The sequence below is a fragment of the Triticum aestivum genome, chromosome 5D, assembly GCF_018294505.1.
Source record: "Triticum aestivum cultivar Chinese Spring chromosome 5D, IWGSC CS RefSeq v2.1, whole genome shotgun sequence".
NCBI lineage: Eukaryota > Viridiplantae > Streptophyta > Magnoliopsida > Poales > Poaceae > Triticum > Triticum aestivum.
Window position 1 is genome coordinate 517,239,823 of NC_057808.1, and position 10,482 is coordinate 517,250,304.

Below are 10,482 nucleotides of genomic sequence, written 5' to 3' on the forward strand. Positions count from 1 at the left end.
GGGGGGGGTGAATAGGCGATTTTTATGAAAGTCTTCAATACATGGGAGTTTCGAAGACAAGCAATAGAAATGATCCTATTGATATGCAGCGGAAGGTAGACTACACTAGGCAAGCCATAGTCAAGTATTCAAAGAAGTGAAAGCACGAAGACTATTAGCACCTAGGCAGTATGGATCAGGATGGAAGATAGTACGAAGCCAATCAGATCAAGTCGTCACACAGTGAAGTCAAACAGATAATGCAAGCAGGCAATGACTTCACGAAGACAAACTGTAAGTAAAGGGAAGGAAGAGATAGAACCAGTAGCTTGGAGAGGACAGTGATTTGTTGGACCAGTTCCAGTTGCTGTGACAACTGTACGTCTGGTTTGGGAGGCTGAGATTTAACTCAGAAGACCGCGTCTTCACCTTATCCCCCTTGAGCTAAGGACACTTAGTCCTCGCCCAATCACTTTGGTAAGTCTTCAAGGTAGACTTCCGAACCTTCACAGACTACGTTCACCGGCAATCCACAATGACTCTTGGATGCTCAGAACGCGACGCCAAACCGGCTGGAGGATACACAGTCCTCAAGTGTAACAAGTCTTCAGATCACGCGGACAGAAAGACTTCAGTGATGCCAAACACTCTTTGGGCTCTGGGTGGTTTGGGCTTTGTCCTCGCAAGGATCTCTCTCTCAAATGCTTCGGAGGTGGGTTGCTCTCAAACGACAAAAGCCGTGCACTAACTCTGAGCAGCCACCAATTTATGGTGTAGGGGGTGGGCTATTTATAGCCAGGAGGCAACCCGACCTGATTTGTCCGAAATGACCCTGTGTCACTAAGGAACTGACACGTGTCCAACGGTCAGTTTTCAAACACACGCGGGAGCTTGACTTGGGCTACAAGTAAAGCTGACTTATCCGACTCTGGATAAGATTTGCTCTCATTGTCTTCGCTCGAAGACATAGGATTTGGTTGAGCATCACTTCAGTCACTCTGACTTTGTTCACTTGGACCCCACTTAACAGTGCGGTGGTTCCTATGACTCAACAAAGAAGAAAAGGAAACTATGAAACAACTAAGTCTTCGTGCTCCATATTCTTCATGCGATGTCTTCTCATGTCATAGTCTTCAATGTGAATATCTTCACAGACCACCATTGTCTTCAATGTCTTCACACATTTTTAGGGGTCATCTCCGGTAGGTAAACCGAATCAATGAGGGACTACTACCTGTGTTATCCTGCAATTCTCACAAACACATTAGTCCCTCAACCAGGTTTGTCGTCAATACTCCAAAACCAACTAGAGGTGGCACTAGATGCACTTACATGATGGATCCCAGGTTTTGAGGAGCAGTCAGATGATCCCCCAACGATGTGCAACCATAACAATGGCCTTGCCGATGATGGCAAACCTCTTCTTCGGCTCACAAAGGCCTATCCAGGCGATGTTGCTTTTTGGTCTTTGACAACAAGTGGTAAGGACGACTGTTGCAGAGATTTATAGGGTTTTAGTGTTGTTTCATTTTTGTGGGGAGTTTCTCCGCAAATGTTCCTCGACCTTCGCCCTCTCTCGTTGTCTCCATTGTTTACGTGGGCCCTGTTGTAATTTGACATGTGTCAATGGTACGTGGAAAATCCTAAAAAAGAAGAAGTCTCGGGATATATGATTGTACAAACAAAAGATGTCTCAGAAGAATCGTACTACAATCGGATCTTCGTCGGCTTTTACTTGCATGCCCGTAAGAAGATTATCCTCCCCTAAACTAAGTCTTAGAATTGCATGGTTGGCTTTTCTTTCCTCTCTCTCAAGGCGGCTTGGGAAATCCCTTCTTTCCTCGATCTCTGCTGGTGAGCCCGTGGATTCGCCTGCCGCTCCAGAGGCCGGTGGTGGGAGGAGAATCCTGGTGTCTTGACTCCAGCTAGTAGATAGGTAGGGTTTTAGTCCTCGCAGGGGCGGTGTTTGGACGGATGACGACGCTTCTTCTTCGAGTCAGTCTTCTGGGCTCCGATCCTTCTCAAGTCCGTTTGTTGGTACTGATTAGACATAGCTCTGACGTAGATTCCTGCCAGCTCCTTCGAGCGGCGAGGTTAGAGTTTCTCGCCATGCGTATGCAACGGCGATATTTGGTGTCAGGTTCTTCAGATCGATTTAAGGATTCAAAGGCGACGACTGCGGCTCCAGGGCGCTAGTCCTTAGGGGCACGTGCACGAAGACTTCTTGGCTATCATCAACAAGGTCAGGCCGACTCCGGTATGGGTGCGGCGACAGCGACACGTCGGCGACTCGTTCTGGCGGCGGCAATGGTCGTTCGGTGGTCCATGAATCTCGATGTAATTTTTATTTTGTTTGATGTGCTTTGTACTTTCGGTGAATCATTATAGTAGATCTGATTCGTTTGAAAAAAAAAACAAAACTTTATACATCTTGAGCGTAGACAATCCTTGAGACAAGGGTATTACTGGCAAGACCGGAGGTGACGGGGACGCAAGACCCGGGAAGCAGGCCACCTCATGAGCCTCCCTTCCATTGGTCCGCGCCCACGCAATCACGCATGCCGACAGTTTACTGTCCTGCCCCTCGTCGTTAGTCGTTGGTTGCTCCGATTTTCCACCCACAATCCGGGGCAAAACACCCGGGGAGCGAAGCAAGAAACCGAGGGCTCTCCTCCCAAGCGCGGATCTACCAGCCTACCAGGGCGCGCAGACCGGACGAGGCCTTGGCCTTCCGCTCCTCCAGCATGAGGTAAGCTCCTGGCTCCACACGCGCTGGTTCATCTCCTCTCCCTTCGATTCCAGCACTGCCGCATAGATAGCTTCGTCAGGCCAATGGGGATTTCTTTTCTCTCTTATACACCAGCTGTACGCGTTAGTGGCGTTCATTTGGTTCCCGCCTCGAGTTAATTAGGCCAAGATAGGGGATTCTTCACTGATTCTATGCGTTACCCGGTCGAATGAGGCAGGATTAATTAGTGGATCAGGCTCTGTATCCGCTAAAAGCAGATGTGTAGATGTGTATCTGGGCAATGCATTCAGGTGGACTCAGATGTGCGTTTGGGGAATGCCATTTTGATTGATGGCTGGGCCGAATCTGATCCAGGGACGCCAGCCGCAAGCTCGATCCCGTTGACCTTAGCCGTGTGGTCTGGTTGCCTGCTCCACTAAGTGCAAGCCACACGAATCTGGCGGTAGTATCTGTGAGGCTGCGCTCAGCTCCCTGCACTTGTAGAGTGCTAGAGATTCAAGTGAGACGGAGGAACGTTATCGTTGTCGGTCCGGTTCTCAGATCCTTGAGTGAAACAGGGATATTCTTCTTCTTCCATTGTCACCCTCTTCCCTTTTGGGATTCTGATGTAGCCTGAAAGCGAGGATCTCATGACAACCACCACGGCAGACTCTTGGTACCCCTGTGAGATCACGTTAAGCATCATGCGATGGGCATATATAGCTTTGTTTTAGATGGATTGGCCTGTTAACTAATAGTGCTAGGTCCTAAGTTTCAGTTCCAGGGGAGACACTTCATTCGTTTAAACCAACTAGTATAGCAGTTCAAATACTCTACTTTGCAGTTTTATGTGGAAATCTTTGAATGTTTCCTCATCACACCCTTCCAATTTATAGTGGCAAATTCACCAAACATTATGCATACAGTTTGAAGCATGAAAAACAGGAACTCTTCTAGGTATTATGTCTACAATTCCTATGTGGTGTGAATGCAATTAACTTTTTGGAGCATAGCTCAGTATTCATTCATTACAACCGTTTCATTCTAGATCTTTTGCACCCATTGGCCACGCCTCGAAGCATACTGTGCACATGTGAGACACCCTATAGATCCTTGCTAAGGACTTAAGGAGTGAATTTAAGTTTAATTTTACTGATGTGAATAGTAGATTGAAACATGTTTACTCTGCTGTGTGGATATGGAATGTTTACCTAATTATTTTGCCTTCTTTCAGGGGAAAAAAGATGATATATGGATTCTCCATCTCCCTTATCCTCATCAACCTGGCTTCCATAATGGAGCGGGCTGATGAGAATCTCCTCCCCGCTGTTTACAAGGAAGTCAGTGCCGCCTTCGATGCTGGTCCTACTGATCTGGGGTACCTTACGTTTATAATGAACTTTCTGAAGTCCATAGCATCTCCCTTGGCAGGTGTCCTTGCTCTTCAGTATGATCGCCCCACTATTCTTGCGGTCGGAACTGTCTTCTGGGCTCTATCAACAGGGGCCGTTGGTGTCAGCCAGTATTTTCAGCAGGTTGCATTCTGGAGAGGTGTAAATGGTGTTGGACTTGCCATTGTCATACCATCACTTCAGTCCTTCATTGCTGATAGCTACAGAGAGGGCACCCGTGGCGCCGGATTTGGTTTGTTGAGCCTCATTGGCTCAATAGGTGGTATAGGAGGAAGTATTGTGGCAACAGTTATGGCTGGAAGGGATTATTGGGGATTTCCTGGATGGCGGTTTGCATTTATTGTGGTCGCATTTGCAAGCTTGTTGATTGGGCTTCTTGTTTACTTTTACACCGTTGATCCTAGAAAAACGTCTCCAGGCAATTTGGGTGACGACGACACCCATGAGAGGTATGGTTTGCTTCGGATTTTAGATAAATTCTTTGATAGGCATTTAATAGTACAAATGTATTATGAAAGCATAATTATCATGTACTTCCTCCGTAAAGAAATATAAGAGTGTTTAGATAACTACTTTAGTGATCTAAACGCTCTTATATTTCTTTACAGAGGGAGTATAGTATTGTTGGTGATTGAGTGCTGACATTTATTTTCTGTTTTCACTATATCAACCATTATGCTTGCAACTTTTCTCATTCAACTTCCTCTCAGCTCTAAAATATCCAGCTGAGCTGGAATTTTGAGGAAGTGTACCTTGTTTTCTTTTTCTAAGCTGATGTGTTGGATGACCACTTGATTCTACATTAACTTTCGATGTAACAGTACGTGTATCTGTCCTTAAAGCATAATGTTGCTATCTCATGTAAATGGCAGGTCGCGTTTGGTTGGTAACAGTGTTTTCCCTCCACTGTCCATCTGGAAGGATTCATGGATAACAGCAAGATCTGTCATGAAAGTGCGGACATTTCAAATCATCGTCTTGCAAGGCATAGTCGGCTCCTTGCCATGGACTGCTGTCGTTTTCTTCACAATGTGGTTTGAGCTAATTGGTACGAGTACAAACCAACGGATATTTCCAATATTTGAATTGACAATAACTCCTTGCTGGAGTTAAACATTAACAAAGTCTTGAAACCTCGTAGGTTTCGATAACAAAAGCTCGGCGGGGTTAAACAGCCTATTTGCCATCGGCTGCGCGAGTGGATCATTTCTTGGTGGAGTAATCGCAGACCGTGTGTCAAGACGCTACCCGGATTCAGGTCGCATCATGTGTGCTCAGTTCAGTGCCTTCATGGGCATCCCTTTCACATGGATCCTCCTCACGGTCATCCCGCAGTCGGTCGACTACTGGTACAGCTACGCTGTCACGCTGTTCCTGATGGGGCTCACCATAAGCTGGTGCGCCACCTGCGCGAACAACCCGATGTTCGCGGAGGTGGTCCCTCCCAAGCACCGCACCATGATCTACGCGTTTGACCGCGCGTTCGAGGGCTCGTTCTCCTCACTGGCTGCTCCCGCCGTCGGCATGGTGACCGAGAAAGTTTACGGCTACAACTCAAAGACGGTGAATCTGGCGGACGGGTCGGTGGCAGGGGCGTATGCGCTCTCGAGAGGGCTGCTGACCATGATGATCGTTCCGTTTGGTCTGTGCTGCCTGTTCTACACCCCGCTGTACTTTGTGTTCAAGCGTGACCGCGAGAACGCAAGGTTGGCGGCCAGCACCAAGGATCTGGAGCTAATGTGATGCTCCGCGGCTTTTTTACAAGTTTGTCATTTCAGTTGCAGTGTTCGTTGATGCGGTTAGTTGATTCAGTTTGGGGTTGAAATGGTGTGCAGTTGACAGAATACAGGTTTCGCCTTCTTCAGACAGATGAGAAGTACACCTTCAGACACATGAAAAGAAATACATGAGTACACCTTCAGACACATGACAAGAAATACACGGGTAGAGTCGGTGATTTTAATTTTGTCAATTAGAGAGAATATATATTGTACTAATACATTGTGTAGGTAAATAAATGCAGCTGTCATGTTCAATCCCAACGCGCCTAGAATTTCATTTCTTTTTCTTTTGTCACCTGTAATGTTGAACTGAATTTTTAGATGAAGAGGGCATTGCCCCTGATCCTGAACTAGTGAACTTGGTTAAGCAAGATGAACGAACATTCAGTCTGACAACTGGATTTGTATTTGCCTCCGGCATTATGTTTTCTTGTGCAGAAGGTGCATCTTTTGAGTTCAGACAACCAAAACATGCATCCACCACAACTTTGTAGCATGGTTTCTCTTGATACAAATCATGGGAGACCCTTTTATCAAACAGAAAACTGCAAGATGAACCTTTTTTTGCATGGGAAAAAAAGGATGGAAGCTTGACTTACAACTGTTGCGGCATAACAAATGTAGGATGTAGAATATCAGGCCATGAACTAAATCTTGAAGGCATGCAGGACCAAATTCATACTAGTATTTTTAAGAATAAACTGGACAACTTTAAAACATGTTTTGCTGCATTCTGTACTTCAGGCAGATGAACTGTAGAATTAGAGAGAATAAATTGTAGATAAAGAAATGGCAGGACAACTTTACAACATGTTTTGCTGCATTCTGTACTTCAGACAGATGAGAAGTACACCTTCAGACACATGAAAAGAAGTACACCTTCAGGCAGATGAACTGTAGAATTAGAGAGAATAAATTGTAGATGAAGAAATGGCAACCATCTCCTTTTAGAGCATCTCTTGCAGACCCCTTAAAACCGCAATCAGTAAAACTGGGATATGGGTAAAAAAAAAAGCATTTTAAAGGTTCATTTTAGCTACGGCCGAACAGGTACTGTAAAACAAACTGTAAAACTAGGATAAAGAGCTCCTTCCTCCAGTCCGGCCGCTGCCGCCCCTTCCCCTAGCCGGCCACATCGGTCGCGCCCAACCCCGTCGGCCACGCCCCGTCGCCCGCCGGCCGCGCCCCATCACCACGCCGGCCGCGCCTAGCCACGCCCCGTCGCCTCCGCCGTCCGCGCCTTGCTCTATTGCCAGCCGAGCCGTGCCCCTTTGCTTGCCGCGCCGGGATGATTCCAGCGGCCAGGCTGAGGTCATGGGAGGCCACGGCGATGTCGAGCTCGTCCAATTCGAACCGGCGGCGATTGATTGCAGTGTCTAGCGGCCTTTCCCGGTGTGCGGTGATGAATTCCAGCGAGTTTAGGGCGGATTCCGGCAAACACCGCAGCGGTGTGTTTGCTCCGACAAGGTTTGACCGGTATACGGGGCCCCCTAGGTTCGGCATTCCAACCTCCAAACATAAGGGTTTCGGCCTTTCGGGTGTGCCTTTTCGGTGGCCCTTAAAATTTTACGGGTTGGACCACTTTTACGGTTTCTGTTCTAGACATTTTTTTTGACCAAAACTGTAAAACGCAAAAATTATAAGGGTTTGACCACTTGGTCTGCTAGAGATGCTCTTATTATCCTACCTAAACGTGCCCAGGGTCAGTGTAGTTTGTGGGGTATTTCTCACGAAAGTTTTGGTAAAAATACAACCTCTGAAAAAAAATAGGATAATCATTTCTTTTCAGAGCTCTGTTCCTCATCCTTTTGTAACGCACACCACTCGTCTTTCATCCAGTCCCATGCCCACGGCGCACATGGCAAGCGCCTACCTCTCAAGCTTCCAGCAGGCCGCCCCCACCGCCACCAGCGGCGGCGCCGGCGCGTCACCGAGGCCGAGGCCAAGAGCGGTGGCATGCCACGCCTCCGAGCCGTCGGGCACGGGCAGGCGTTCAGCTTGCCTCCGCCTTGGCATCGGCCTCGCCACCTCCGTTGTGCCTGTGCTCCACACCGCGCCCGCCCGCGCCACCGCTGACGCCGACGAGGACCCGGAGCCGGCCAACAACGGCTGGTGGCTCACCGAGTTCCCCTTGCCGGTGCCCAAGATCCGCAACAGTACGTACACGCCACCCTACTATAGCACCACGATCATTGTCATGATGCAACCGTTCCTAGTATCAAAGTTTCAATTGCTCAACTGCTGAACCGGCGCAGAGGAGATCAACAATGGCGAGTCGGGGACGCGGTCCTTCGTGAAGAATGGCATCTACATGGCCGACATCGGGCCGAGCTTCGCGGCGCACGCCTACCGGATACGCAGCTCCGCCTTCGACCTGCTGGCGCTGGAGGACCTGCTCGGCAAGGAGGCCTCCAACTACGTCAACAAGTACCTCCGCCTCAAGGCCACCTTCATCTACTACGACTTCGACAAGCTCATCACCGCAGCCGACCCCGACGCCAGGCCGCCGCTCCTCGGCCTCGCCAACCGCCTCTTCGACAGCTTCGAGAAGCTGCAGGCCGCCGTCACCACCAAGGACGACGCCGACATCGGGTCCTGCTACGCTGATACCAAGCTCATCCTGCAGGAAGTCATGACAAGAATGGCCTAGCTTTTAGCTAGCTAGCTAGCTCGCTAGGACAAACGCTTCTTTAATTTTCTCCGAGACAACAACCCAAAATTCTATGTACATTTGGTGATACTGAGAAATATCACAGAATGGAATGCTTCTTCCCAGCAATTAGTCAGAGTAATTATGTGAATGCTCCGCGGTTTTTTTTAACAGTTTCTTGCTCTAGTTGCAGCGTTCGTTAACCAGTTAGAGTTCATTCAGTTTGGGCTTGAAGATGGTTTCACCTTCTTCAGGTAGATGTAAAGTACACGAATACAGACCACCTTCTTCAGTTAATACAGATGACCACCTTCTTCAGATAGATGTAAAGTACACGAATACAAACCACCTTCTTCAGTAAAGACAGATGACCACCTTCTTCAGACAGATGGAAAATACAGACGATGATCTCCTTTTTTGTACATTTAGAGAGGACATATTGTACTAAATGCACTGTGTAGATAAATAAATAAACCTGCTCAGGGTCAGTGTAGTTTGGGAGTATTTCTCAAGAGAGTTTTGGTAACAAAAGACATTAAAAGTTAAATTTTATTAGCTCAGAAATAGTTAATAAATGACCAATCAAAGATTGCACCTTGAAATTTCAACCTAACCATACTATTATATATTTGAAGAAATGTGAACAGGATTTGAAGTTTGCATCAATTTGGTTTTGACTAGTGTCACCTCACCTTTAGTTGTAACTAGATATTACTAAAACTCCCAATAGAGGAAAAGAAGAGGAAAACCTAGATTTTTTTGGCACTATTCATGCCTTCAGTTCAAAGGAATGGGGCTATTGAAAAATAGAGGAACTTTTCCTTTAATCTTAGTTTCAAAGGGAAAAAAAAGTAGGAATTCTAACATCCACTTGGATCTCCTTTTCAAATTCCTATACATGAAGAACGAGACCAAGATGCATAGTGGCATAATAGCATTCTAACTATACGATTTCATGTGGTTGACATTGATTTGAATATGTTTAGTAGGATTCTTATGTTTTTCCAATCCATGTGAACTAAACACCCAAGTTCATCAATTCTCTGTTTTGTGCATGCATTCCTATTCATGTTCATGTGTTTTCCCTATTCTCGAGTTAGAATCCTCCAAACCAAAGGCCCTATGTTTTTTTTGATGAAATTTTTTGTATCTAGGGGAACCATTGATATCAAGAGTAAGAAGTGCAGGAGAGCAAGAGATACAAGCTTGAGGATGCCCATGCCACCCCTAATTTGTTTCCAAGAGGATTCAAAAGGCCAATGCTCATGGAGTTTCCCAATATAGCATCACCTAATATCTAGTTTTTTCTTTAAACCAGTGCTAAACCATCAAAAAATTTGCAAAATATTTTTCTCATATCATGTACTCCCTCCGTTCCTAAATATAAGTCTTTTTAGAGGTTTCAAATGGACTACAATATACGTATGTATATAGACATACTTTAGAGTGTAGATTCACTCATTTTGCTCCGTATGTAGTCACTTGTTGAAATCTCTAAAAAGACTTATATTTGGGAACAGAGGGAGTACTAATGACATACATTTCAGAGACGTGCACTAATGCAAGTCATGAGAGGCCATTAACCTGGATTAATCCTACAATAACCGCCTGCCCGAACAAGGAGTCCCGACACAACCTGCCAGAGAACAAGGGCCAGTCGACCGATGCCACAACCATGCGGGCTATACAAACGCGTATTGGTAGTTTCATTTTTTGAGCAGTCTGACAAATAGATTAAAATAATCCAGTGCCATTTATTTTCATTTGGAACACTGTTTTTTTTTTTTGGAATGGAACGCTGAAACTTAATTGGTACTCCAAATAACGGAATAGTTTCTCTAGAATTCCAAGAAAGAAAATGATAAAATTGGATAGCATCGGCCTGGCCCCGGCTATTGATTTGGGCCGTTGGTTGGGCTATCAGAATTGCAT

General features: G+C 46.4%; 2 protein-coding genes across 2 annotated transcripts; both read left to right on the top strand.

The window, feature by feature from the left end:
* The first annotated feature begins 2,516 nt into the window (after positions 1-2,516).
* LOC123123387 (probable sulfoacetate transporter SauU) lies at positions 2,517-6,315 on the top strand. The gene is made up of 4 exons (XM_044543891.1): positions 2,517-2,728; positions 3,942-4,568; positions 4,992-5,167; positions 5,261-6,315. The coding sequence occupies exons 1-4, from the start codon at positions 2,724-2,726 to the stop codon at positions 5,860-5,862; spliced, it is 1,410 nt and encodes a 469-aa protein (XP_044399826.1). The 5' UTR covers positions 2,517-2,723; the 3' UTR covers positions 5,863-6,315.
* Positions 6,316-7,705: 1,390 nt separating this feature from the next.
* Positions 7,706-8,679, top strand: LOC123125885 (photosynthetic NDH subunit of lumenal location 3, chloroplastic). The gene is made up of 2 exons (XM_044546329.1): positions 7,706-8,056; positions 8,156-8,679. Exons 1-2 carry the CDS (start codon positions 7,744-7,746, stop codon positions 8,548-8,550), a joined length of 708 nt encoding a protein of 235 aa, XP_044402264.1. The 5' UTR covers positions 7,706-7,743; the 3' UTR covers positions 8,551-8,679.
* Positions 8,680-10,482: the final 1,803 nt, after the last annotated feature.

Excerpts from the sequence above, each read along its gene's own strand:
- LOC123123387 (XM_044543891.1), top strand. Across the intron at positions 4,569-4,991 it reads GACGACGACACCCATGAGAG|GTCGCGTTTGGTTGGTAACA; the intron begins GTATGGTTTGCT and ends TGTAAATGGCAG. Across the intron at positions 5,168-5,260 it reads AATGTGGTTTGAGCTAATTG|GTTTCGATAACAAAAGCTCG; the intron begins GTACGAGTACAA and ends GAAACCTCGTAG.
- LOC123125885 (XM_044546329.1), top strand. The coding sequence starts at position 7,744 with ATGCCCACGGCGCACATGGCAAGCGCCTACCTCTCAAGCTTCCAGCAG. Across the intron at positions 8,057-8,155 it reads GGTGCCCAAGATCCGCAACA|AGGAGATCAACAATGGCGAG; the intron begins GTACGTACACGC and ends GAACCGGCGCAG.